Source organism: Haplochromis burtoni, unplaced genomic scaffold (genome assembly GCF_018398535.1).
Source record: "Haplochromis burtoni strain Fernald_Lab_line unplaced genomic scaffold, NCSU_Asbu1 Contig_129, whole genome shotgun sequence".
Classification (NCBI taxonomy): Eukaryota; Metazoa; Chordata; class Actinopteri; order Cichliformes; family Cichlidae; genus Haplochromis; species Haplochromis burtoni.
In genome coordinates this window covers 468,060-494,879 of record NW_024582490.1, presented here as the reverse complement: position 1 = coordinate 494,879, position 26,820 = coordinate 468,060, and the positions used below count along the sequence as shown (strand labels likewise).

At 38.9% G+C, this 26,820-nt stretch overlaps 3 protein-coding genes across 3 annotated transcripts in view; all 3 read right to left on the bottom strand.

Annotated features, from left to right (window-relative positions):
- Positions 1–6,926: 6,926 nt before the first annotated feature.
- Positions 6,927–13,801, bottom strand: ube2nb (ubiquitin-conjugating enzyme E2Nb). The gene is made up of 4 exons (XM_005930412.2): positions 13,645–13,801; positions 11,658–11,904; positions 10,047–10,187; positions 6,927–8,936 (listed from the first exon to the last, which is right to left on the bottom strand). The coding sequence occupies exons 1-4, from the start codon at positions 13,672–13,674 to the stop codon at positions 8,893–8,895; spliced, it is 462 nt and encodes a 153-aa protein (XP_005930474.1). The 5' UTR covers positions 13,675–13,801; the 3' UTR covers positions 6,927–8,892.
- Positions 13,802–15,633: 1,832 nt separating this feature from the next.
- mrpl42 (mitochondrial ribosomal protein L42) lies at positions 15,634–18,908 on the bottom strand. The gene is made up of 5 exons (XM_005930411.2): positions 18,755–18,908; positions 18,250–18,313; positions 16,856–16,940; positions 16,496–16,656; positions 15,634–15,744 (listed from the first exon to the last, which is right to left on the bottom strand). The coding sequence occupies exons 1-5, from the start codon at positions 18,831–18,833 to the stop codon at positions 15,699–15,701; spliced, it is 435 nt and encodes a 144-aa protein (XP_005930473.1). The 5' UTR covers positions 18,834–18,908; the 3' UTR covers positions 15,634–15,698.
- Positions 18,909–19,535: 627 nt separating this feature from the next.
- Positions 19,536–26,820, bottom strand: part of pwp1 (PWP1 homolog, endonuclein) — a 12,302-nt gene continuing 5,017 nt past the window's right edge. The window contains exons 12-26 of the mRNA XM_042224150.1: positions 25,308–25,383; positions 25,110–25,168; positions 24,864–25,021; positions 24,692–24,777; positions 24,463–24,559; positions 24,225–24,335; positions 23,987–24,117; positions 22,868–22,938; positions 22,263–22,359; positions 22,096–22,157; positions 21,894–22,005; positions 20,964–21,054; positions 20,494–20,615; positions 20,296–20,401; positions 19,536–20,150 (exon numbers count right to left, since the gene is read on the bottom strand). Coding sequence (XP_042080084.1) covers positions 20,056–20,150; positions 20,296–20,401; positions 20,494–20,615; positions 20,964–21,054; positions 21,894–22,005; positions 22,096–22,157; positions 22,263–22,359; positions 22,868–22,938; positions 23,987–24,117; positions 24,225–24,335; positions 24,463–24,559; positions 24,692–24,777; positions 24,864–25,021; positions 25,110–25,168; positions 25,308–25,383 — 1,474 coding nt within the window. The 3' untranslated portion in view covers positions 19,536–20,055. The remainder of the gene's footprint in view (positions 20,151–20,295; positions 20,402–20,493; positions 20,616–20,963; positions 21,055–21,893; positions 22,006–22,095; positions 22,158–22,262; positions 22,360–22,867; positions 22,939–23,986; positions 24,118–24,224; positions 24,336–24,462; positions 24,560–24,691; positions 24,778–24,863; positions 25,022–25,109; positions 25,169–25,307; positions 25,384–26,820) is intronic.

Here is a 26,820-nt window from a genome sequence, read left to right as displayed (position 1 = left end):
AAACTGGGAGACGTGCTGTTCTCAAGAAAATATCTAACGCATTTAGATCAAGCTACAATTCTGTATCCAGGCACTTATTTCATTTTTTTGGCCAAGAGTTAATCACTCTCGGACTCGGAAGAATAACTCAGACGAATAAACCAGACGAGTGACAACTGTTAATTGATATTGAAGCAACAAGCCAGAACACAGGGGAAGGCCTCACTGAGGGTCAGCAGCAGCTCCCAGTCGATGACTAACAAAGAAAAGGGACCGGTAGCGTGGGGCATCAAAACAATAGCAAATGGGTGTGTGCACCGGTAGACGTATAACTGGAAGAAGAATGTTTGACATGTGGTTCAGCTCCTGATATTCACATATATTATTATATATTATTTGCAGTAGGACTTCTTCGTCTCAGATGTTGCATATTGAAGATACTTCAGCTTTATGGTTACTTTTACATCCATCTTTTATATACAGTCTATGCCGCAGTATCCCTTTTTAGTTCTTTGGTTAACATTTTACAGTTCAATCTGGAAGAAAAATCTGGATTAATCTGTACATTAAAAATTGATTTTTAGGTTAAAAATTTAGAATATCACTCCTTATCTCTTCCTACAAGATGGTCAAAGGTCATAGGTCAGAATCTCAAGTATGCAGGAGCATACAGATAACTGATAAAATGCAGGCAGGTTGAACGTTTCATCCACTGCCTGAGATTTGAGCAGTACAATGGGGACACGGAGGAGGATCAGTCTTATTGATCCTGAAAGGGTGAAACATGGAAAACCACTACAGCTCAATTTGTCAAAACAAACGTTGTGACTGCTAAAACCTCGCTGTCAGCACTGTCTGGCAGGTTATCGATCAGCACTGTCACCACAAGGATGACTCCCTCTGATACAGTAACACATTATCTTTTAGCACACAGTTGTAGGTTTGTTTACCAGTCTGGGTGGAGGTTACCTTGCCCAGGCCCCATGAAGAAATTCAGTGAATGGAAGCTATTAATTATTTACGTTTAGCACTGCTGAGTTGGACTACCAAGCCCCATCTGATTCTATCTATAGTCTATGAGTGGGTGTGCCTGTTTATTATCTGATGAGACAAAATTAAATGAACTGGCACAATTTCAGGGTTGAACTGTTTTGTTCCATTAACCTCAGCTCCAGCCGCAGGGATCTGTGTGTGTTGGAAATGATGAGAAGTTAAACAAGTTCAGGCTCATTTCTGAGCCATGCTCTCCTGTGCCAGTGTCCATGCTATCATAAAGGCTGGCATAAATGTTTTTACTATTAGTTAAAGTATAATGGTGTTACAGGTCACACAATATTTCACAGCCACTACTGCTAAGTCAAAGTGGCATCAATGCACTGGTATCTTGGTTAAATTCAGCGCAAGGCTGTCTTACATTTTGGAGCCTCAGCAATCATTTCAAGACACACACACACACACACACACACACACACACACACACACACACACACACACACACACACACACACACACACACACTTCACTCTTTCTCTGCAGTAGCTGTTACAAATAGATATGTGGAAGGATGGCCTGCAACAGCCTTGTGAGTTATGGATGAAAAACCCACAGGAATAGAAAAGCAATCCGTGCTACTACCTCACAATCACGCAAACACTCATGGCTGCAGATATAAGAACACGCACTACCTCTTTTTTACTTAAGTCAGCCATTGAGATGATCTGTTTTATGGTGCGCTCTTTGCACCAGTACAGCTAAATGATGATACGAATGCATTTGGGTTAACAATTTCTTGAATGATGTGACAAAAAATGTGATGCACACTGTGACAAATGGTGGTTTAAAGGTAAAATTTGTGCAGTAATGCATTCTTTTGTGAATATAGTGTGTCTCGATGTGTTGTCATAATTTAAGGAGGTCGAACTAGATTCAGAGTACCGGTACATGAGCTCAGACATGAAGATGCAGCATGAGGACTGATGCTTAGGTATAAGTCTATAGTTCCTTAATACATTTTATTTTAATAAACTATTGGGACTGGAATGTACTGTAAAATTTCTATTCATTGCATACAGTGGATACTGTAGTATATTTTACTGTAACTGTTTAGATTACAGCGAGTAGACTTCCCAGCTGCCAGGACTTTGCCATAATTTATCCATAAAATAAATTACAGTAGCTGTTCATGTACTTTGTTAGGTACAGCCGTGCAACAGCTGATTACCACAAATGTCTAATCAGCCAATCAAATGAGAGCAACTCAATGTTTTTAGGCATGCAGACATGGGTCATATGATGTGCGGAAATTCAAAGTGAGCATCATCATGAAAATGAAAGGTGATTTAAGTGACTTTGAAGGTATAGAGGCTGTTGGTTCTAGACTAGTTGGATCGAATATTTCAGAAACTGCTGATCTTCTGAGATTTCCCCCCATAACCATCTCTAATGTTTACAGAGAATAGCCTGAAAATAAGATAATATCTAGTGAGCAGCACTTCTTTGGCTGAAGATGCCTTGTTGATGCCAGTCAACAGAGGAGAATGGCCAGACTGCTTCGGCCTGAGGAAGGAAGGCAACTGTAACTCAAATAAACAACTCTCAACACATTGAAGCAAATGGGCTACAGCACATGACCATAGTGAGTACCACTACCATCAGCTAAGAATAGGAAACTTAGCTGCAATTTCCAATGAATCACCAACATTTCGATGGCAAAAGATTGGAAAAGACATCCTGGTCTGATGAGTCGTGATTTCTGTTGCAATATTTCAGTGGTAGAGCCAAAATTTTGTGTAAACAACATTGCCTTGTTTGAATGCTTCATGCTGGTGGTGGCAGTGTAATGGCATGGGGAAATCTGGGCACGCCTTTGGTCTCTTAGTAACAACTGAGTGTTGTTTAAATGCTACAATGTACCCGAGTATTGTAGCTGACCATATCCATGCCTTTAGGACCACAGGGAATCCATCATGTGATGGCTGCTTCCAGCAGGATAACACACCATGTCACAAAGCTCAAATGATCTGAAACTGGTTTATTAAACATGACAATGAGTTCACTATACTCAAATGGCCTCCACAGTCAGATCTGGGATTTGGGAAGTGGTGGATCAGGGTATCCTAATTATGGCTGTGCAGCTGACAAATATGCAATCACGTCAATATGGATCAAAGTCAATGAGGAATGTTTCCACCACCTTTTTGAATCGATGCCATTAAGAATTCTGCCAATTCTGAAAGCAAAAGTTGTAACCAAAACAGTGTAGATATACAAGTCTACTAACTGTGGGAGAGATAATACTGACTTTTAAAGAACATATGCATTTATAACTTGGTGGTCTCGTGTTTGTAAATGTCTAATCTGAATATCTTGTTCATGTGTGATATAAAGTAGCATTGTGTCATGTCATTACTTTGGACCCACTTATGCTAAATTATTCAGAGCAGCCCACCCTGTCCTGAAAATGAAAACCTGCTAAAATGCCCAGCTGAAACGTGGGTTGATGTAAAAATGAAAAGAACCCACGAAGCTACTTCAGGTTCAAAAGGTTAAGGATTTATAAAACCCAATTATTCAAAAGTGGTTTTAAAAAAAATGCCAAGTCTTAATTTGTATTCACAACAAGCTCCTCTAATCACTGCGTTCATTAATATTCCACTGCAGCTGTCTTGTATAACATCTCCTTTACCTAAAGCTCCTGGTTGGTTTTTGGGTACCTGCAGTGGCCAAAAGGAGGGATTCCCTTTTGGGTAGCTGACGTTTGTTTTTCACGCATGGAGGGTAACAAGAACAGTTATATAACTTTAGGATGGTTCAGGTTAGATGACTCTGACTGCAGTCTCCCTATACTTCATTTGCAGTGGGATAGAGAGGAGGCGTGGGGAATTGGGAAACAGAGGAGGGAAGATGTAGGATGAAATGGGGGAAAAAAGGAAAAGGGAAGGAAGAGGAGGGGAAAAGATAGGGAGAATAAAAGTGGAGAATGAGAGAAAGTTGGAGAAAAAGAAGAAGAAAAGTATAAAGGAGACAACGTAAAGGGAGAGAAGGGAAAACTCGAGGACAGGAAAGGGCAAAGAAAAAACAGGAAGTAATGCAGAAGGAGGATAAAATGCAAGTATTTACACAGTGTGGAAATATGATGAAGAAATGGAAAAGTAAACAGAAAAAGTAAAAGAGTGAGTGATTTCAAAGAAGACCAGCAAACTCACCACTTAGAAAACTGAACCATATCCTCCGAGTACTGACCGACACGGGGTTTGCGTTTCAAGTTAGTGGTGATTCCGATTACAAGCAACAGTCAAAACAGGATGTCTGCCATCACCTGTTGGTTCAACATCACCAGCATGTGACCGGAATGTTTTCACCTGCAGTCAGCAATCCCTGTGAGACATGATCCGGTGTGTCACAGGAGCAGGGCTATGTTTAGGATTTTGGTTCCATGTCCTCTAAAGCAGCAATCACTGTAGATGTAACTCAGTATTGTCACGTGCTTATATCTGTACACTGTACTTAGTGCCAGAATAATGGCCTTTTGTAGTATAGTTGTACAAACAATTGTAGCTCCAAAGTGCAAAACAACAAAACCAAAAACCAAACAAAAAACAGAAAACATGACATTTTGCACAACACAATATTAAAATACCCAACAAACATGTTTGCTGGGCTAATTTTCTCTCCCATAACAACAATTATTTGCGGCTTGGTTGGTCTTGGACTAAAAATGAACACCATTATCTGAAGCCAAGAGCCCGCTGAAGTTTATGCTGCACTGATGTTTCAAATATTTTATCCATACATTATACTCACTACTAATTATGAGGTATCTGTGTGATGCACCTCCAGAATTTACACATGCATCTTGCTAAGCAGACATGCTAGCATTGGCAGCTAACATAGCTTTACATTGACATCCCCAAAATGGCTATGTTCGTCTTTAATAAACTCACCAGCCACTTCATTAGGTACACACATTTACCTGTTCATTAACTCAAATATTTAATGAGCCAGTCACATGGTAGAAACTCCATGGCATGTAGAAATGGTCAAGACAGCCTGGTGAAGATCAAACTGAGGACTAGAATGTGGAAAAAGTGACTTTGAATGCAGTAAGGCTGTCGCTGCCAGACTGGTTTGAATGAATTTCATATTTTACTGCAAATCTTCCCGGGTTTTATCCACAAGATCATCTCTCTGGTTTACAGAAAATGATTAAAAAAGAGAAAGGATCCATGAGTCAAATAATCACTACAAATCACACCAATATATTTAAAAATCTCATAATTAGTAAAGTCTTTCAATATGCCCTATAAAGCTAGCTACAACAAACCATAAAATCTGGTTCAAGTAATACAAGGTCATATGTGAGGTGATGATTAACCATGTCTCAGAGTAGTAAACCGGAGAAGGACCCAGATCCTTAAAATCATAATCAACCAAAATTCTATATATATTTATAAGAACATGTAATGCTTTTGATGCCGGCATGTTTGAACTCATACGTAAACGTGGGGAATGTGACAAGTTATAATGATTAAGACTTTGAAATCTGACTCCGAGCAGAGATTTTCTGAGGATGACCGCTGCAACAACAAACCCTTCCTTTTCCAGAGACAAATGCCTCTGTAACTGGTTAATGTTTTGCAGAAGCTACAGATAGCAAGAGGGGATTGTTTACTGCACATTCATTCAGAGAATGGCTACATACCCGCCTGAATGACTCACAGTTGTCATATAAACTAAGCCATGGAGTCATAAAACATTGTGAAACATTTTTCACAGGTGATGAAACATGAGGCCTTCAAGACAGGTGACTCCTGCAGATAGTTAAGAGAAACTACTGAATGCATTCCATCAGGTATTCAGGTGTTTAAAATACCTGTTAAGATGTGACCAAACTGAAAAGAACACAAATCTTGAGGAAGAAGTCTCAGGCTCCAGGTACCTTTGCTTGTTGCGCCATCTGGTGACAATGGTGATAATATATGGCTGGCTAATACACACACAATAAATGATAATAATAAATTTAAAAGATTTTCTAGGCTTTATAAGATGCAATAACTTTTGGATTATGTATACAAACTCTATGCCCACCTATTTATCACAAATCAACCAATCACATGGCAGTAATTCAGTTAATTTGGACATAACTGCTAAAAATGCACATCAGAATGAGGAAGAAAGGTCATGTGTCCTGGTGTGAGAATTTCAGAAACCAGTTGTCTTAAACTTGGACGTTGCTCACAGGGTTTCTGACTCAGTATTTTTGGGTGTGCCCACAGCAAAAAGGTTTTGTGGATGTGCATACTTCTCCGCCCCGAGTTATGAGTAAAGAGTTCACTTTGTGTGACTCAGCATGGTTAAATCTGTGGTTGTCTCCCTCCGCTGGACATGAATGGTCCTACTGCTTGCAAAAAATACGAAATGTCTTAAGGATGGAGTATTTAATGCGCTGTTCAAAAATTAGCACTCGGTCATCAGAGTATACCTCAAACTTAAAGGGCGTCCAGTTATGAAGCAAAAACCAGTGTGAATCCGTTTCACCTACTGTGGTCCAAAGGAAAGTGACATCATGTGCAGTGGAGAGGCAAGAAAAGCCAGCTAAGGGAAAGGAGATTGTTTTATAGGTGTTGGCCACAGATCATTGCTTTCCCTTTATTCTAATGAATTTTTCTCTAGTTTTGTTTTTTCTCAGGGTGCTTGTCAGATGCCATCCGTGTGTGTTGTCACAAGGTTTGCTGTGTCTCCCGGCAGCAGACACCAGCAGCAGGGCTGGTAACAAAGTTCCCACATGTGGGACTAATAAAGGTTATCTTATCTTAACATGAAAGAAACTCATAAGCCTTGAGCTCGTTTTGTGTTTTTTTTTTTTTTAAGAGTGTAGAATAAATCTTAGCTGTAAGCTTTCAGCTCTGGAAACATCCATCCATCCACACATTAAACAAAGACTCCTCTTACTTACTCAACTCAGTTTATTACCAGAGTGTTTGAAGAGCCATGTATGCAAATGCACTGAAATTACTGACAGAAGTTTTTTTTTTTTTTTTTTTAATTCATCACATGGGGAGTTGATTATTCACTTTGAGCTCAGTATGTTGATCAATATATTTCAAAAATCCAGTGACTGTTTTTTTTCCTTTAGATTACCATCAAGTCCCTCAGGGAAACAATAAATTAACCAGGTTTTAAGCCGTGCTCCGTCTTCCAGGCTTCCGCAAATATAGCAGTTAGAGTTAATATTTCTGGACACCATCAAATCTAAGCAAAGCCTGTGATAATCCAAGAAAAAAAATAAAATGAAAAGCTACAAACAGGTTTCGGTCAGTCCTCTCTCAGATGAGCCACAATGAAGCAACATGAAGGGTACAGGCAATGTAGCAGTGAGCCTTTAACGTTATTTGATCTCTTTTAAAAGGAAAGTTTCTATATTTTCTGAAGTGTTCATCAAATTGAATCACACCCTGTGGGATTATCGTACAGTGTGCGTGACATCCATTCTCTTTAGCCAATCAAAAATCCTTTTGAAGTTGAACACGTTTTATTTGTAACACCGCTCTTCCTGCTTCCACAGTGACCAAATTTACCCACGGGAACTGATTAAATGTAAAAGCAGAAAACTCTGAAAACAACCTTGTAATCAATGGCAAGAACTGCAACTTCCCCCTTAAAGAAAACACCCCCTTCACCTCTGGCGTCTAGTTTGAACCGTCCTGTTATCAGCTTGGTTATGATACATGAAGTAACACTGAAAATAAAATTGAAAACAGGCAACAGATACAGCATGGACAGATAGTTAAAAATGAACATAAAACCAACAAGTTAACTTCCTACACTTAAAAAGCTGACGTCATTTTCAACACACGCTACTCTGCTATGATATTTACAGTTTCTTTCAACACTGACCATCATCTGCCTCCCTTAATGTGTTGGGAATGACTTTTTAAGGCTGTGGAAGTACTCCGCCCACCCTCCCCAAACTAAACAGGGTCTGAAAACTGAGAAGGAAAAAAATGAATAAAAGAAAGATTGAATCAAGTTTCTGAGACTTGCTGAAGCTTTCGGACAACAGGCTTACAACCAACCAGCAGCACTTGTATTACTGCAGGAATCCCCATTCAATGGATTCTAATCAGAACATTTGTATCATCTTTTCTACACACCTGACTCCAATGGTAAGGTGTGAATGAATACACAAAACCTGCAGGATACTAGGCACTGACTAAATTCTTTAAAACATGAGCTGTGGCTGTGAAGGAATATGTATTCCCCATTAGCAAACCCGGCACTTACATTAGGGGCAGCTTGTATAAAAGTTTGAGGAAGCATTTCCTGTGTGAAATCCTTCAGATTCACCCCTGCTGTGCATTTAAACTGCTGTTTTTGCTTTCCCCCCCTTCCAATTGTTTTGGGTCCCCCCCTCTAAATTAGTTTTGGGAACCTACATTATTAATAGTTTGTGTCATTTACTATTTCTACCGGTGCAGTGCTGAATTAACACATAAAGACATACAGATGTGTTGACAAATAATGCATGTGTTAAAAGAACGACAGCTTTAATGCATGTACACTTTGCAAACGTACCAGTATGTGCCTGGTTAAAGACAACACGTTGTATTGTGAGTTTTAAGACTGTAATGGGGAGGGTCTCATTCTCTGTCCATGCATTTAAATAGCAACACAGGGGAAAGAAAACAAACAATCAAAAAAAAAAAAAAAAGAAAGAAAAGAAAGAAAAAAAGGCTAACACACATTTAACACGTCTTAACATATGTCACCCAGAGGTCTGCTGCTCATGTCATTTCTTTCAGATAGATTTGGACTTATAATATTTTTTTTCTCTTTTTTTGTGTCCGTTAAATTCAAATGACAGAATAGGAGTATATTTTGTGGATCACATTCAGACGCCTCGATTCTCTTCTTCTATACTTCACTGTTGCCTGCGTAGAGCCTGGTCCATGTTCGGGCTGAGGAGGAAACAAAACAAGAGGGTTTTGTTTGGTATGAGGGCCATCAGCTGAGTAAATAACAGTAAATAAGTAAAGTGCTGCAAGGTCCCAGAACAGGCAGCAAAAGCACCTGAGAGGTCACAGGACTTCCAAATACAAAATTTTAATATTTAGGCTTTTCATTTCTGTGTTGCTTGTTTTTGATGCTTTACATACTTTATTATGTTTAGAGTTTGGATTGTAGATAGAGGAAAACAAGAACATCATGTTGAGCCACACGAAGCTGATTTCACACAAATAACTATTGATATCCTAAAACAAAACCAAAAAAGGCTTCTGATCTCATTATGTGTTTCTGCTTTTACAGTCAAACCACAAGCAGAATATTTAAATGATGTATTGGTTTGGTTAGTCACAAAGATTTCCATGGAAACTGGCAGAGAAACCCTGTTTTTACAGCCCATCTCAGACTGCCTTTAACAACACGTAAGAATTTGTTTCATGATTGACTGCTGCGCATACACGCATGCATTTTATTATCTCCCTTATTTAGCGGGTTTCAACTGATACCATCAAGTGAGTCACGACCGAGGAATTTCATTGTCATTGTACACTCAGAAGTGGCATATCAGCCGAGACAAACCAATCAACTTCTTTTACTAGACTCTCCAACAAGATCATTAGGTGCAGACCTCCATGAGCATCAACTTATTTTCTTAAGCTGATAAAATCGATGCTTCACAAAATGTTGGGAGAATAACAAATATATGCAGCTCTCACGTGCGTCATCTGCCAAGCAAACTTGAGAACTGTTACTATCACCTGGCTTTATTTACAGTAGGTCAGCGAGCTGACCCCTCCCACAAAGTCACCAACAGGTTTGTTGTTTTGTTTTCTGGTTGCTATTCTTCTCCTCCCAGGAAATGAACCATAAAGAAAACCATCATCTCAGCTTTGGATAATTTGCAGCTATTTGTAAAGTGGCTGACAGTTAAGGTCAAAACCTGAGCTGTTGTTTGTTACCATCTGTCATAGCACTTCTCACACTGAAACCTGTGACAGCAGAAATACAGTTTAACAAAGCCCATCCCGAGTGATCTAATAGAAAAAAATAAATCTTCTCCTCACCTGTCTCAATGGCTTGGCTTTCATTTTTCTTCCACTGCTCTGCAACATCATTTGCCAGTGGATCATCTGGATTGGGAGCACTTAATAATGCCTGGATAGATAGCAACACTGTACGGATCTGCAGGGCTGGAGACCACTTGTCTGTGGGACGATCAGGAAAAAGAGGAACAGGCTGGTGGGTTTAATGGGAAAAGAAACAAATCTGATGGTAAACCTATTGTCAACAACTTGCTAGTGGCAGAAAAGGAAAGCAGTCAATATCAGGGCTCAGCTGATCAGAAAGGCAAGGTAAAGAAAAAAAACCATATGAGGGAGTAGCAGTCCTTTAGTGCTGATCAGTTTGCTAAACAATCTCTTCTATTTTCCACATTCCCTTCTAAACATATATGCAAACACAGCTGCATGCTTTCCTGATACATTTTATATACCAATTTGCTTTCCATTACCACATAATATCAAGATAATAAAAATTAAATCCATGAGTCTATCATTGTATAATAATGCTTATGTGCTCAAATAAATTATAAATACATTTGTTTGCTCAACAGAAAATGCAGAGACTTTGGGATTGTCATAATCTACGCTGCATATGATCGTTAAAATAATCGAAAGAAATCAGTGAACACAAGGCACGAGAGAACGGAAACAGACTCGATTCTGCAGCAGAAATCAGTGCACGGGCTCAGGAACAACCACTGAACAAAGTTTGTCTCTGCACTCATAAAATAAAGAGAAAACTCAGCTGCATGGACCTGAATTGTGAAATTTTATTGCATTTTTTTAAATCAAATACACCTCTAAAGAGGAAACACCTCGCTTGACATCAGAAAAGCTGATGCAAAACAAAGGCTTTGTCTCCAATTATTTAAAATGTGTTACAGATATAAAACTTAAAATGAGCCTTAAAAAAATCTGATATATTGTCTTTGCAACAATTTCACTTAAATAAAATAGTTTAATCATAATGAAATCATCACATAAAATATGGCTGTACAGTGTTCCAATCTAATGTTATCTATCCCATCCCCCAAATCTTGATCTAGAACACATGTCATGAATTAATCTTCCTTTTTCTTACAAATACAATTTAAAAACTCATATTTTGACATTAACAATAAATCAGTTCAGTATGACATGAAAATGGTTCGTATTATTTCCACGCCCTACTGAAAGTAATCACCTAACTTCATTCTTCTTTCAGACGATGAGTTCTTTATATAAAACTGAAGGCATACTTTTCTCTACAACAGGCTTTAACATGTCGGATGTTCACTGCCTGCTCATTGCAAAAACAGAACAATGCCAATGCAAGTAAGTGTTTTCCTAAAGCATTATTATTATCTCTCTTATTCAGTGGGTTTCCACACATTTGTACTTGGAATTGCAAGTAAATGAACTTGTGACTGCTATAAAGGCATAAAAGCCATAAGCTTTAACAGTTTGATGCTCCTCACTTTTACAAAGCAATAAGAAAAAAGCTGCAATCAAGTCCTGCAGAATGCTATCAGTGTTGTTTCACACCAACATCAACCAGAAAAAGAAAACAGGATGTAAATATAAAAAAAAAAAAAAACAATCATGTAGATTATTTTTATCTCACGGTTTTCTTACCTTTCAAAATGTCTAAACATATTCTTCCCAGTTTGTCAACATTGGGGTGATAGATTTTGGTCATGAATCGCACTTTGGGAGCTGCCATGGGATACTCTTCTGGAAGAAATAGTTCAAGTTTAAATGTGCCTCCTTCAAAGGGAGAATCTTGAGGCCCTGCAATGAACACATGGAAGTAGCGTGCATTCCCTTCATCAGGCGTAGCAGTGATCCCTGGAACAGGCTCTGCCATCAACCGCTGCGTTTCCTGAGCAAGGTCATAGTGAGAAACACAGTTGTTGACATTTTGAATTTAAAAAGGAAGAAAAAGTGTTGCATGAAGAACTGTAGGAGGGTGTCAACAACAGACTTTTAAGTGCATAATGGTTCGTAATACACAATTTCACCCCGCTTAGTCACACAAATACTTTCCACTTTACCCTATATATAGACAAGAAAACATTTCCACAAGTTATTTAAAATGGAAACTAAAGGCAGTCAAGTGTCCGTGCAGTGCCTCGCACTGACAAATAATTCAGTGGCTCCACTTTATTTTAATCTAAAAAAAAATTTTGAAATTCAACCAATCATTTCACAATATCGGTACCTAAAACAAGCCTTTTCTCTCCATTGCCTCCTTAATTTCTTGTAGTCTTTTTTCCCTTCCTCACATTGTACTTCTGTTCGTGCTTTAGAGAAGTGGTTCTTATCTTTAATATGGAAATATTTTTGTGGCCGAGTACAAACATTTTTTTTAAGCAAAAAATACAGTTGCAATAAAGAGTATGTGAGCCAAAAACTGTGGTTTCAGACTGCTCTAAACAAAACTGCAGTTCAAACCTTCCTTTTACGAGGGGCAGCCAATCAGAATCACATTAGCTTAAAGGGAGCTCTTCAAATAGCTTTTCTTGCTAAAACTCTGAGACATCAACAAACAAACAAATTAGCCAATAAATAATCGCTGTTTAAAGAAGCAACCAGTTATCAGATTGACTGCAGATTTTTTTGCCTGTCAGTCTGAATAAATTTGTCCAGATTACTTTTAGAAACTGTTTCAGTGCAAGGATTGTTCCACTTTACTGGGTGTATTAACAGTGTATCTGCTAAAGAGTTTTACCGCAATGAACACTGTGCGAAAATGAACAAGGAGGAAGTAGACTATCTATTTAAGATTTCTGCATTCGCTTGAGCAGGTGCACCAAAACATCTGCAATAAACAGGAAGGAAACTGATTCACTCTTAGAATTAGAAAAAACAAAAACGTTTCTTTGTTGTGAATGTAAAGCAAAATGCCACAGGTTTATAAACAGAAGCTGATTCCGGTTTTCCCACTTTGCCTACGGTCGTGTTACTGGTTGTGAAAACCTGTTAAACCTGAGGAAGAGCTGCTAGACGTAGCGGAAAAGGCTGATCGCGCCCACTGCCGGGCCTGGCCCAGCGAAGCTGCGGTGAGGCTAAGGGAGGAGACCGCAGCCCTTAAGGCCTTGCATTTCTGTTTTAGTTCCATATATTTTAATACAAAAACTAAACAAAAGATGACATGGTGACATGCTCGCGTAGTTGGGCTCGAACATATGTTTCGTGAGCACAAGGGCAGCGCTTCACATCAGCATCAGACATGTGTACGAATCGGCAACGCTAAAACTGCTAGCCTAGCTCACTTAGCAAATCCATTCATAGGGCGACTGGGACAAATTTCTACAATCAGTCGAGTCATGCTGAAAATGTAAGAAAGCAATAACTTTAACATTGCAAATTAAGCGAGTTAAGAACTCTTCACGTATAAAAAATTCAACCACCGTCACAGCAGAATTCACTAAACGGAAGTGGCAAACAAAACACAGACAAGCGAGCTAGCTCGACAGGAGCTAAATGTGCTAGCCTTGCTAACGCCAGGCTACACGCGAGATGACTGCACGTCTATGTCCATATTGGCACTGAATAACCGCTATAAAATACATTCAACGGCTCATTATGATATATACATATTGTCCGATGACAGGAGTACCTTTACAATCCTACGAGGCAGACCGGCCATCTTGTGTTAGCTATTATATTTTTAGCCGTTGACTCGCCTTCTCTTCAGGTTGGATTGACTGAGCTGCTGGGGCGGGGACAGATAACTCACGCTTCCGGTGGCTTCAGATGACGTAGACAAGTATGCTGTTGTCTAAAGACTTCCATGTAAAATATAAATGCTGCAATACTATATAAATGAACAAATAAAACATATTATGAATCTGAAATTTTAGTTAAATGTTTTCAAAGGGTTCTGAATATATATATATATATCTTTTTAATGCTGCTATTACTATTTTAAGAAGACAAAATAAAAGGGCCATTCTACAATTGCAGGAAAATTTCTGTCACACTCCAGAATTTGAAAACAGTCTATGCACAAAATACTAAAACTTTAATTTGTTGTGTAAATCACAGCTGCTCTTGTTAAATAAGTGGTTCACACATATGGTTTAAAATACACAACAGCCTTGGAGAATTCCCCAAATCCCAATTTGTCCCAACGTCTTAACAGCCAAACTGGTTGTCAAGTATAAGATTTTTTTAAAGTTATGAATCAGCTTTCTTTATTTTATGAATGCATGTATCTTGTAATTGTTGAACGACATAACAAAGAAAAAGTGACATATCAAGTCACATGCACACATCACGGGTAGACCAAAGGGCAGTCCACTTTATTATCTTTTCTGACTGCATTGCGTGTATTACCTTAACTAATGCAACCCTATTGCCATATTACCAAAGGAAGCTAAATGAATTTCAAAGATTTCTTCCTTTATTTGTATAACGACATTCATCTTTGACTTTCACAGTCCATTTCACTCCACAGCTTACATCTTTTTATGAGAAAACATTAATGTTAGCACAGATTTGCAACCATGTTACTTATACTTGTTTCCACGCAAACTGCCATAGAGTTCATCTACCAACTGGAAGATAGATGGTTTGATTCTCAGCTCCTCTAGTCTGCCTGTCAAAGAATTTTAGGCACTAAATCCTGAGTTGCCTTGATGCATCTTTTGGAATCTAAGTGTATGGACAGCAGGCTAAAAAAGGTGGAGAATTCAGCTCTGTGGAGTGGGCTTCTTCTATGTTACACTCAACAAGATTGCAAAACCAAGATGTTGTTAAAAAGCCTTAAAAATCAATAGAGACATTTTTCACCCTGGACACTATCTGTTTGACCTGTTGCCCAACAGACTGAAGAACGGTTTTTATCGAAGTGACACATCATAGCCACAGATCTACCAAATGCGGGTCAGATGTGAGGTGCATTATGACATTTGCGTTAAAACTGACACACTCATCACTTGCCACAACCCGCTTCAAGCGGGTGACATTCAGGCCACAGTTCACCCACAAAATACATCCTAAAGAGAATGAACTTTTCCCCTCTTCTTCTGCTGCTGTGTTGTACAGGTAGTTGTGCTTTGAAAGTGATTCACTTTCCCCACACACGTTGTCCTTTATGCTAACAGTTAGGTAGCAGAAGTAGTGTCTCTTTAACGGGTTCCTATATTTTTCAGCATAGCTGTTCAGCGTACCTCTTTAATGAGAACTAAATGTCTGCTGAGCACAAATATAGTAAATTTAATTTTCATTCATTATGTTTACGTTGCTACAACACTCTTTGGTTGCTAGGCAACACGTTGACATCATAAATCGTTATTCATAATTAAAGTTTCAGGGATATGAACTAGATGCTACCATCATGAAATGAAAATGATACGACACCTTTATAAAAGGTGTTTACACGTGCATAAAGGAGGTTGGTAGGTGGCTGCTAGCCAACATAATGACATCACAATATCTGATATGGATCTGTACACCTGCACACCTGGAAGCTCTGAAGACACACGTGTGTGACTTGCCAGGCTACTTGAGAACCCCTGCTTTATATCATCAGTCTAAAGAAAATTCTACTGCAACTGTGAAGTCCAGTGTAGTGGCTGCATAAAAAAAAAAAGTAACTACTAACTTATTATTTAACAGTTTATTTAACATTATAGTGACAACAGAAGGATATCATTTGCTGTTTGGTAGCTATCTGTCCTTCGGTGGGTCCTTATTTATGCGTCGCCTTCGATACCTGTGAACAAAAAAACAGAGGACGATCAATACAGAACAAGAAGTACAGACACATTTTTAAAGAGAGAGCACATTTTCTTTCAGCTCTTTTACAGTTTCACAATCATCCAATGAATAAAAACAACAGAAGGAGCGACAGAGTCTCCTCATCAAAGTTGGCAACTCATCTAAATCTGCTGTGCTAACACTGTTAAATCAGCAAACCAGACGAAACAAGGTTGAGTAACCCACTTTCAAGGGAAATTTCTTCAATATGTTATTTCTGACCTCCAGCTTGCCAGTAAATATGGTGATGAAAAGCTTAAGACCACTTGAAAAATTACAAACAAACATGGTTGGATCTTAACAAGGTTCCAGGTAGAGCTTCCACATGCAACAAGAAGAAATGACAGTGAGACAAAACCTTTTTTTGAGCATGCAAAAAAACAAAAGACCTGTAATCACCCCAAAACAGAAAACCCAAACTCAGTAATAAGTAGCTCCACCGTTATTGCTGATCACTTCAAACATTTTTCAAGTGGTCTTAAACTTTGATCGGGACTGTGCAATACCAATAATACCCGTAACATAGATATATCCAGATACACAATTTTCTATACATAATTCATCTTGTTGATCCAAATGTAAACTTTGGAGGAATAAATCAACAATAAATTACTAAAGGGAGACCAGATGAAGAACATCGGGGCAAATCTCCCACCAACCTTTTCATCACAGACCTTTGCCTATGTGTGTGCTACTTGTGTACTTACTGTCCAATTGGATAAAAGCGGTGTTTTGTAGTGAAGAACATCTTGCTCAGCTCTTCTATTGTGGGGCCGTTGTCCTTGAGCACCTCCTTGCTGAGGTGGGCCTTTAAAACCTGGTCGTGCGTCTCGACCTGGTTGGCCATTGGGTCTGGTCTTTCTATAGGCTGCAAAGATTAATTTCCCGTTTTGTAAATACACAGTGTTTTATTGCAATCCTGAAGCTTTTTCACTTGTTGTGCACAGAACAGTTACATCATTTCTAATGGCTGTAAGTCTGATACTTCAAGTTTATTTGTTATAAAATAATAACAGGTCTAAAACTATATCCAGAATACTTCTGAAACCTACACAGTAGTGCCTTACCTGGGTAAGCTCATAGGGAATGTCCACAGTGGGATGGTAGCACACTATGGTTTTTCCATCTGAGGTCACACCCATTTCCACATTACTAAAGCCAAAAATTTGAAAGATTAGTATCTATGTCAAACTTAAGTACTTAAGTAGTTGTCACATTTTTTTTAAAACTTCATTAATTATTCCAACAACACAACTACAAAAATGTTACATATTTCTGCAGCTACAGTGCTTTGCAAAAGTCTTGAAGTAACAAATTCTTTATATTTTGCTAGTTAAATGGGAAATATGTACACCAGTTTTAAGTTTATACAATTCTAATGGGCTTGAAAGTCATTATTTTGTATGAACACCTTTATTTTTCAACACAGCCTGAACTCACTTAGGCAGTTTTCTTGTAATTTCTTTAAATATTCTTCAGGAATAGTTCTCCAGGCTTCTTGAAGGAAATTCAAAGCTCTTTTTTGGATATTGGCTGCTTTTCTTTCACTAGCTGTTAAAATGATCCCACACTGCTTCAATAATGTTGAGGTCTGGGCTCTGGGGAAGCCAATCCATGACTGATGGTGTTCCATTGTGTGTTTTGCCATACTTTTTCTGCACTGGCAGTGTGTTTGGGATCATTGTCATGCTGAAAAGTCAAGCCGTTGTCTATCAGACTCCTTCCTGATAGTATTATGTGGTAAGCCAAAACATTATGACGCTTTTCTGAGTTTGTTTGTTCTATTTTGAGAAGATCCCGAACACCCCCAAACAACGACAGACCCTCCACAGTGGCTCTTGTACTTCTCTCCTGACCTCCTCTGCACATATTGATGATGATTTGAACCAAAGATTTAAAATTTAATTCATCATTCCATAAAACCTGATGCCACAAATCTTCAGTCCAGTTTTTTTGTAATTTGGCATACTTCAGCCTTTTCTCTTCCTTAAGAATGAACTGAACTTCCACTGAAACCATTTCTGATGAGGCACTGGTGAACAGTAGATGGATCGACTGAGGCATGCTGTGTCAAGTCTTTGCTGGATTTTTTTCTCCACTTGTTCAGTTTCCTTCGATCTTTTAAGGATACACTTCATCCCTTGAGTTGGTTGTCTTTATAAGGAATTTATGTTTCCTTATGTCATGCATAAGAAAGGGAGTGAATTTAGTGTGAAAAAGGCACCAATGACCAAAGAAAAACTTTCAAAGTTCTTCAGAAAGAAGGAGAACTACCAATTGAGGCCTCTTTAAAAATTACAACACATTACATCTGGCTGCTTGGAGTCAAAATTTAAAGTAATGAAATAAATTATTGCTCAAGACTTTTGGACAATACAACACGCAGTGCTAATTCTAATCCACAAGGTAAGCTAACTACTTTCGTCTTTGTTCATCTCATCTTAATTTGACAAATACAAACCATTCAGGTCCATCAAGAGAAGTAGTACCAACACTGGACTTCTGGCGAGCTGGGACCAAACAAGCTGCAGCAGGAAAACAAACACAACCAACACAGATGTAACACAAGTCCAGACAACTAATGACACAAATGGACACGGTTCAACTTCTTAGCAATAAATGAAACTCTGAAAGCTTAGAGACCATAACACAAGGATGGAGGCAGCAGCAGGAACTACTAAACACAGATGCTAGACATGATGCTGCTACTGTGCCCAACATGTGGTACGTTTACAGTCACTAGGAAACGTGTAAACTTGTAATATATTAAATTATTCGTAGCGAGTTTTTGTTTGTTTGTTTGTACAGATACACTGTGCTTCGGACAGTGAAGTCAGACTTGCCACCTAAACTGTCAAGGTTAGCCCGTTAGCTTTCACCGCTGCCGTCGCTGTTAACCATTAAATCTGTAAACTCGCGTACACTCACATGACCGCCAACAATGACAAATAAAGCATAAAACTTACTTTGTACACACGATAACCGAGTGCGACCGGAGAGTCGCGTTAGGAGACTGTTTAGTCTGCACAAACGACCCGACGCCATGCTTAATTATTTTGTATGTGCAACACTGTAATATTTCCGTCTCTGCTTTCTGACTCTGCTTCAATAGTTCCGCTGCTACACCCATCTCCTTCAATATTTCTACTCTGGCTTTATTTGTAACTCCTGCATTTCACTTCAAATTTCTTTGACATCTAACATGTTTGGATTATTTCAAAATCTCCAAAATGAACTGAACTTCATGCTGTTACATAAAATATTTTTAAATATCTTAGAAATGTTTTGTTTAAAATAAAATACAATTGAACCCTGGGATCCCCACAAATACTCACAGTTCAAATTCCCAGTGCGCACATGCATCATGTAGTACTTGTGATACCTTTATTTTCTATGTTTTTCTTTAATATGATTTAAAAACATTGATTGCTCATAGTCTGTTACTACTCAGCCCTGCTGGTGACTAACAGTAAACTGAAACATTTATGAATTCTTACGTTTCATACTTTACATTATAGGTGGTTATTTTTCTATATATTCTTAGTATTAGGTCCAGTTTTTAAATGCACTACATTTTAGCACAAAACACCAAAAGAAAGTCTTTTACTTTTTTTTAAAGATTATAGGCTAATAATGTACAGTACAACCACATAAATATTTAAACACCGCACATCCATACACATCCTTAATACATCCATCTAGTGGTTCATAAGTGGTTTGAAAACCAAAGAACAAAATCAACACAAATCTAATGAACTGTGTTTATTTCTTGAATATATGAAAGTTGGATGAGTCCATTAATTATTTATTTTTACACTTGAGCCAAATCAAATAACTGTACAGACTTCCCCCCCTCCAAAGTTTTTATCTATTAGCAGAAAAGGGTATAAAACCACTGTTCAGATCAGTATGCATGGCTTTCTTGAGAAAGTACCGGTAATCTAAGCAGCATATTACATTGGTAATGTACATTAAAAAAACTGCCTTGATTTTAAATTTCACCCAGTCATTCAAAAATCCAAAGAAGTCCACTTATATTAATATAAGAGCAACTGTTTCTCGACTTTCCTGAACAAGTCTTTAAATGTTCTTGTCAGCGGCCTCATATGTGGAAAGAGAGAAGCTGAACTGAGCTCTTTGGTTCCTTTGAGCCTGGTTTTCAAAGGTTGGCCAGCCTCTCAGTGGAGCTTCCACAAAGAAACCTCAAGAATGGCAGCTTGATGTGTTTCCACATTAGCTCAGTTTATCCATTTCAACCAGACTATCACTAGGAGACCTCCATGTCAGATGTGGCTGCAGTGCTGGATGCCTGTGATCCCGTACTTGCCACCAAGCGTTCTCGACTGCCAAAGACCTCGGCCACTAAAAGCAGTCACAACAACATTATAGCATCATTAACTGAAACAGCATCAAAAATAAATGTTTGCCACTTTAGATAACCACAGAACAAGTCGTGCAGTTGCTTTTGGAACTAACTTCACATGATTTACAAATGATTTAACTTTACCTGCTGCAACATCACTTATATCCCAAACTCGCAGACCTTCCTTCTGTCCCCCAAAGGCATAGATGAAGGGCAGGTCGGGGCAACATGACCCGCAAAACAGCACACCCTGATCACAGGTTACAAAGTCAGGTTAAACATCTTTTAACAACCACTCTTTATACACATGGAAAAATAATCCACAACACACCACAAACTTACCATTTTCATATCCCGCGAGTGCACCAGGTTGGGTTTGTTGCCTAAAATGTCCCAAATCTTAACATGTTTGTCAGCTGAAGAGGTGACCATGCATCCTTTAATCTGGCTGCTGAGGGCCAACCCTGCAGGAATTCAAAGGGGGTTAGGCGTGGTTTCTATAGCACAGTCATTACTGTATCTTTTCAAGAACACAAGGAAAGGAAGGCTCCACTTGGTTGGGCTAAATCACAGAGCCTCAGTGTTACCCAACTGTCTTCATGATTTCCTCCAGAAAGGAAGTGGTTTTGAGATGATGATGGAAAAAAGCCAACCACGAGTTTTCCCACATTTCTCTGGTATGTATGAATAATGTCAAGGAATGCTTTCATATGTTCCCAAATGACTCATTTCCAAGAAAAAAAAAAAAAGCCTTACAAAAGAAAAGCTTATCTAGAGTTTAAACTGAAAAAAGGGACTGAACACACACACACCTGACACTTCTTCATCGTGTGCCCTCAGTGTGAACACCGGTTTATCTGAGCGTGCATCGAGGCAGTAGACAAAACCATCCTCTGTACTCGCCTGAAAAATAAGAAAAAAAAAAAAACCCACGTAAAGCACACAGCGTATGAAGAACTGACAAAATCAACAGAATGAGATACGCAAAGTCATTTGCACAATGACCACACACCAGCTGGAGTCACAGCTGCTCAGCCGGGTTTTAAAAGGAATGTGATTTAATGCGGTTAAGCTTTGATGCTTTTGTATAATTTTGTTTTTCATCCTCTGATGAAAAATCAAAAAACTGAGCAGAAAAAAAAATCTGTAATTTATTGTCTGGTGAAAACAATGCGACTGAAACAAAAGTGGTTTCCCTACTAGCATAAACCACATCTCCACATGTGATTATGCTGGTCGAGCTCTGAAAATGACCTGGACATCAATGTGAAGCACCAGTGCTGGGAGAAGGCGTAACAGATGGGTCATTCTGTGTCAGCTGAACAAATGCTTCCTAAGCCTGATCACCTTACATTTCCCTGAAAAATTCCAAGGGAGTGACACACTTCTTAATAGGGAAAACGCCAAATTTATCTCTCTACTGTTCTGTTCTGTTATGTCATAGCATAGCAATATTCCAAGTCAGCACCTTTTCAGGCCCAGGCAAAAGCTTCACCTTTGATGTGAGAGTCATTGTTACAGTTACAGTCTTACAAACAGTGGCGATGACACTTTGCATATTCAGACATGCCCCCCAAAATTAAACAAATGACATTTAATATGAGCACTGGCACTTTTATGGGAGCTGAGAATAGCAATTGTTTCTTAGAAAACTTGGGATGCTCTGTAAATTGAAATGCATTTTACTGTGTTCTGCACAGCTTGTCTACTAAAGAATCCTGGAGGATGTTTTAAGGACTCACCAGGAAATTGCAGGGTGAAAAGTGGTTCCAGACCAAACGTTCCACTTGGCCACTGAACCTCCACGTCCGATAGCTGCTGTCTGGACTCCGACAATCATAAAGTACAGCTGACCTGTAAAGAGAACATGTTAAGCCTCCAAACTTTTGTCAATCCAAAATTTTCCTATAAAATCTGGTGGTGAGGAGAACAAATGACACGAACTTGTCGTAAGATCCCGATAGCAAAGTCTGGGCTTCAAACGGGTGGAATGTTAACGTCTGGACCTGAAAGACAAACATGTTTGTTACCCAGCAGCTCAATGCTGTAATTTCTGGGAATGCAACACTCAATATAAACTCTGAATTGTATTTTTATTTCTCATTGAATACCTTATCAGTGTGTCTGCGCAGGGTTGTGGCTGGCTTGCCTTGAGACATATCCCACAAGATAACAGTTTCATCTGCAGAACCGCTAGCCAACACGTTCCTAAGAAAGAGGGGACTGTGTTTCAGGAAAGACCCACTGATGTACAGATACGTACAGTTATACCACATGCATCTAATATAAACAAAGTATATGCACATCTCTCAGCCTCAAGTAAAGGGATTCAAGTATCTCTGAGACTTGTTTACAAGTGGAAGGAAGAGTGGATCGTGTGATTGAAAGATGAACTGATGCAGCATGTTTAAGTCTGTTGTGGTGAAGAGAGACCAAAGTGGGAAGGCAAAGCTGTCAGCTTACTGGTTGACTTGCTTTCCTACCTTCACCTATGATAAGAAGCAGGGGGTAGAGACTGAAATAATAAAAGCTCAGATAAAAGCTGAGGAAATGAGCTTCATTTACAGGAAATCTGGGCTCTCCATTAGAAATGGGTCAATTTTCCGAGCGTAAACAGAGGCCTGTTCATCTCTGTTTAGACTCCTTGCACCGCAACCCACATGAGAATAGGTGGTAGAAAATGGATGAATGCATATTAATGCAATCTGATACTGACTTGGCCAGCTGGTTCCAGGATAAATCCAGCACTGCATCTGTGTGCCCCTCAACAGGTTCTGCTGCTGCCCCCTGTTATTTTTAGAAGAACAGACAGAAACCGTTAATTACCAACTCAGTCTCAGCCTATATTAAACCCTTCAGAGCTTACTAAATGGACTGGTACTAATATAGTGCTTTCTACTAGAGCTGGGTATCTATTTGATTTCTATAACTGAATCGATTCAATTTTGACTCAAACAGTCAGAAATATTATAATTATGATCATTTATCAGTACATATTCACATTTTTTATATGTACAAAAACAAATCTGTCACTTGTGAGACTTCATTAGAGGTGCCAGCATCACAGCAGATGCCTTTGTGTCAAAGTAACTGAGGATAAAACACAGAAAAACATGAAGATTTTCCTGTCCTGACTTTTTATAGCAGATAACCGCCTTAAAAATATTCTGCAGTAGATCAAAAACTGAAGAAAACCACAAATCAACATATGAATATTATCTGATACTGCTAAAGTGAAGCAGAGCAAGGTTACAGCGGCCGACAGCACTGTACACAACGGTAGACTGGTGCGTAATGAGCAAATGAATAATGCAGAATATGGAGACTTTTGACGGTAAACTGGTCTCTGAGTACACTGAGAGAGAGGGCTGTGCAGGAAGTGTGATTTTTATCTTGGTGGAAGCAAAACAGTGAAAGTAAGAGGGAATTCATGACAATGTTTTTCAAACGTGAAGCGTAGTTTTGATCTTCTTTTGTTGCTGGTTCAGTAAATTTTGGTCAGAGAGTGACGAAACCTGCAGCTTTCAAATCTGTAAGACGTCAGCTTTCACCTGATGTCGCGTCTATGTACGTGCTGGCAGGTGAACGAGGGGATCCGCACACATTGTTTACATCTTTTTACCTGCTCTCATTTCCTTATTTAGTTGTTTGGCAGTTGTTGAAATAGTTTTGTGAGTTTTAACCTGAGATTCTGATATTTCTGGTAAAATACATTTACATTTAAAAATCAATTCAGGATTTAATGAAAGCGATAGAAATTCACACACTCTCACTCTGATGGGCATCTGAGGGTCCAATTTCTTGCTGAGGATAAAACCACTAATTAGGTTTTTACCTTTTTGCTCTTCTTTTTCTTCTTTGAGGCTTTTTTGCTCCCCAGAGAGAAGGCCGGCTCTAAACAGTCCACTACATCCAGATCCCACACGTCTATCTGAGGGGTCATGTTGCCCACAGCTGCATAGTTAGCTGCAGGGTAACACATACACAAACAGGAGACAGTGTTTGCTAAAAGGTCCTATACAACGAAACAAGAGACTTTATCTACATTGCATTTATCATTGATGTTTTCTTACATGTTCCTTCTGCAGGATTTGGGTCAAAATTTAGCCACTCCACACACAGTGGATAGGCTGGCAGCAGAATATCGTGATGAACATAAAGGGAGTCCTCCTCTGAGTTGTAAACTGCAAAGTAACACATTTAGCTTATTTTAAGCCACAGCAGCAGTATCCAATGAACAAAATTTCCTTCTATTTGCTGAAGACAATCCTCTGTTATCTGTCCATTGGGTCAGTAAATGAAGGCATTTACCAAAGATTTCCAAATTGCAGCAATCCTTCTCTGCTTTGCCTGCCAGGATCAGGTTGTCAGTGGGTTTGATTTGAAAGTCCTCACGCTCATACTGGTCCTAGGAAGGAAGTTATCCAAAATAATTAACACAAATTTCTTGCACTGGAAAACAAATGAGGGGTTTTAAAGTTTATAGCAGCTCCTCAGGCACAACACAGAATGCATGCACTTATTTTTGGAGGCCACTCACTGTGTCTTTGATGGTGATGTAAGGATCCTCCTCATTAGAGCTGAACACTGTGAGTCCAGCCAGGCTGTCACCAAGATTAGCGGTCACTAAAACAGAGGCAGAGCACCAGAAGATATGGGATGAAGCGGCAAAACTACTCAAATAACCAAAGAGCACCTTGCCCCTTCCTCACCTGCGTCTTCTTCATCATATTTATCCAGGCCATACTCTGCAAGCTCATCCCCCTCCTCCTTTCTTTCTTCACTCTCATCCTGTGGCACTTCAGCAGTATCACTCTCTTCAGCAGGTACACCCTCAGCATCTTCTTCTTCGTCCTCAGCTGCCAGTTCCCTGGGGGCATTCAAAGAAGTAAACAAAAAGTACATGACAGCAGGCACAGTGTGATGGGATACACGGGAGCAGTGAGCCTTTAACATACCCCAATTCTTCTTTCGCTTCAGTGATGATTCGCTGGAGCTCCTCCTGGCTCAACTCAACCTAGAGTTAAATTTTAAAAGTGGCTTTATTATTTTAAAATATATATGCCATTTACTCGAGGTTCAATACGTGTAAAGGTTTGGGCACTGCCATGTTGACAGATTAGCCGCCGGTCGGCTAACATGCTAATGTTACTTACTTTATCCGGGGTTTCCTTGGCAACGCCTCGTTTTACCCACCCGATACAAGTAATCTGGGAGCTCATTGCGGACAAACTGTGCGGTTTATGTACTCAAAACTTTATAAACTACACACTAAAAGACTATTTAACCTCAGGCACGCACACTGGGGGCGTACATGTGAGTTTCACTGGGTCCTGCGACGCGTCTTGATGGCGTTTGAGGAGCGTTGAAAAATCTGCCTGATCAAAAATGTAGCAGAGAAACTTGACTTCTGAACTGGGATTTCTAAGAGGAATCCCTCAAAAGCAGAATGTCAAAGTAATCCCACTTTGAAGAAGTTTAATTATACATGTAACGCCTGAGATTTATATAACAAAAATAGTGTAATTTCAACAGTATGTTTCAGTTTTACTATTTGTTGAAGAAATTCTGCTGTAGTACAAGAAAGAAATCTGTCAGCACGACTTAAATAGCAAGAAATAAATAAGCTGTAAATAAGAGTTCTCTTAAAAAATCCCACAAAAACTCTGGACCCATTGCTAACACAATTTCCATAGCAGGTAGTGAAAAAGGGAATTTTTCTGTCATTTGTTTATCAGTTACTTACTTTGGTGTAATACCAATGGCCACGTGGGAGCTATTTATCAGTAGGGAAAACTGTAAAACTTAAATGAAAAAGTAGTAAAAATTCTTAACATTTTCCAAAGCTGTCTAGTAGGCTGGATTGTCTTTGCAGGCCAGGTCAAGCCCCCCAGCCTTATGTTTGACATCCCTGCTGGTTTTAGAGTTTATTTGGTCAGGTGACCATTAAAATTAAGGATAATTTAGACAGTGCTGTGAGGCATTCTAAGGTAGCTGCTTCTGCTAAGTATCACTGAGAAGTTTTTGCTGAGACTTTGATTTTTGCCTTTCTGTTGTGATTTAAAGGTGCACCCCCCTCATCTCAGTATAATGGCCGTGTTTAATTTTACTAACGTGAGCACTACACTTGTATTCGTATCAGAGTTGAGGGCTAAATGAAATGTATGACGTAAGACACGAAATATGCTTTTTATAGATATATATAAAAAACAATTTAATGACAGTATAAAACAACAAGACAATAAAGATATTGATATATGATACTGTTACTGGTGATTATACTTACGTTCAGGACAAAGTGGATTAAAAGAGGTACTTTCATGACTGACACGGGATAACATAAAAAGGCCTGAACCATCATTTCAGAATAAAAAATGAAGTGCAGTGGTCATACACAAGACTTATATTCACCAAAGTTTTTTCATAGGATATATTATGTTTTCCCCACTTCAACATATTTTTTTATATACAAAACTTGTTGATTATTCTCCTTACTAGAACCCCCACCTCACAAAATAAACACATGTAAAGTTTAAAGGGGACAATCTCCTGCACATTTATGCCGTGCAACATTGTGAGCTCTTTAACAGAGGTGACAAAAGCATTATACCAACACTGCACATCTGCATTTTGCAATATTGGTGATTATTAAATGTGTGCGAAAGCTGT

Bases quoted from the DNA above. Each gene is read 5' to 3' on its own strand.
- ube2nb (XM_005930412.2), bottom strand. From the start codon at position 13,674: ATGGCCGGTCTGCCTCGTAGGATTGTAAAG. The intron at 11,905-13,644 runs GTACTCCTGTCA...GACCTTGCTCAG, and splicing joins TGCCTCGTAGGATTGTAAAG to GAAACGCAGCGGTTGATGGC. The intron at 8,937-10,046 runs GTGAGGAGAAGA...TTTCCTCCTCAG, and splicing joins AAGCCAAGCCATTGAGACAG to CCCGAACATGGACCAGGCTC.
- mrpl42 (XM_005930411.2), bottom strand. From the start codon at position 18,833: ATGGCGTCGGGTCGTTTGTGCAGACTAAACAGTCTCCTAACGCGACTC. The intron at 18,314-18,754 runs GTAAGTTTTATG...TTCCTGCTGCAG, and splicing joins TCGGTTATCGTGTGTACAAA to CTTGTTTGGTCCCAGCTCGC. The intron at 15,745-16,495 runs GTAAGTACACAA...TTTTGTTCACAG, and splicing joins CGCTTTTATCCAATTGGACA to GTATCGAAGGCGACGCATAA.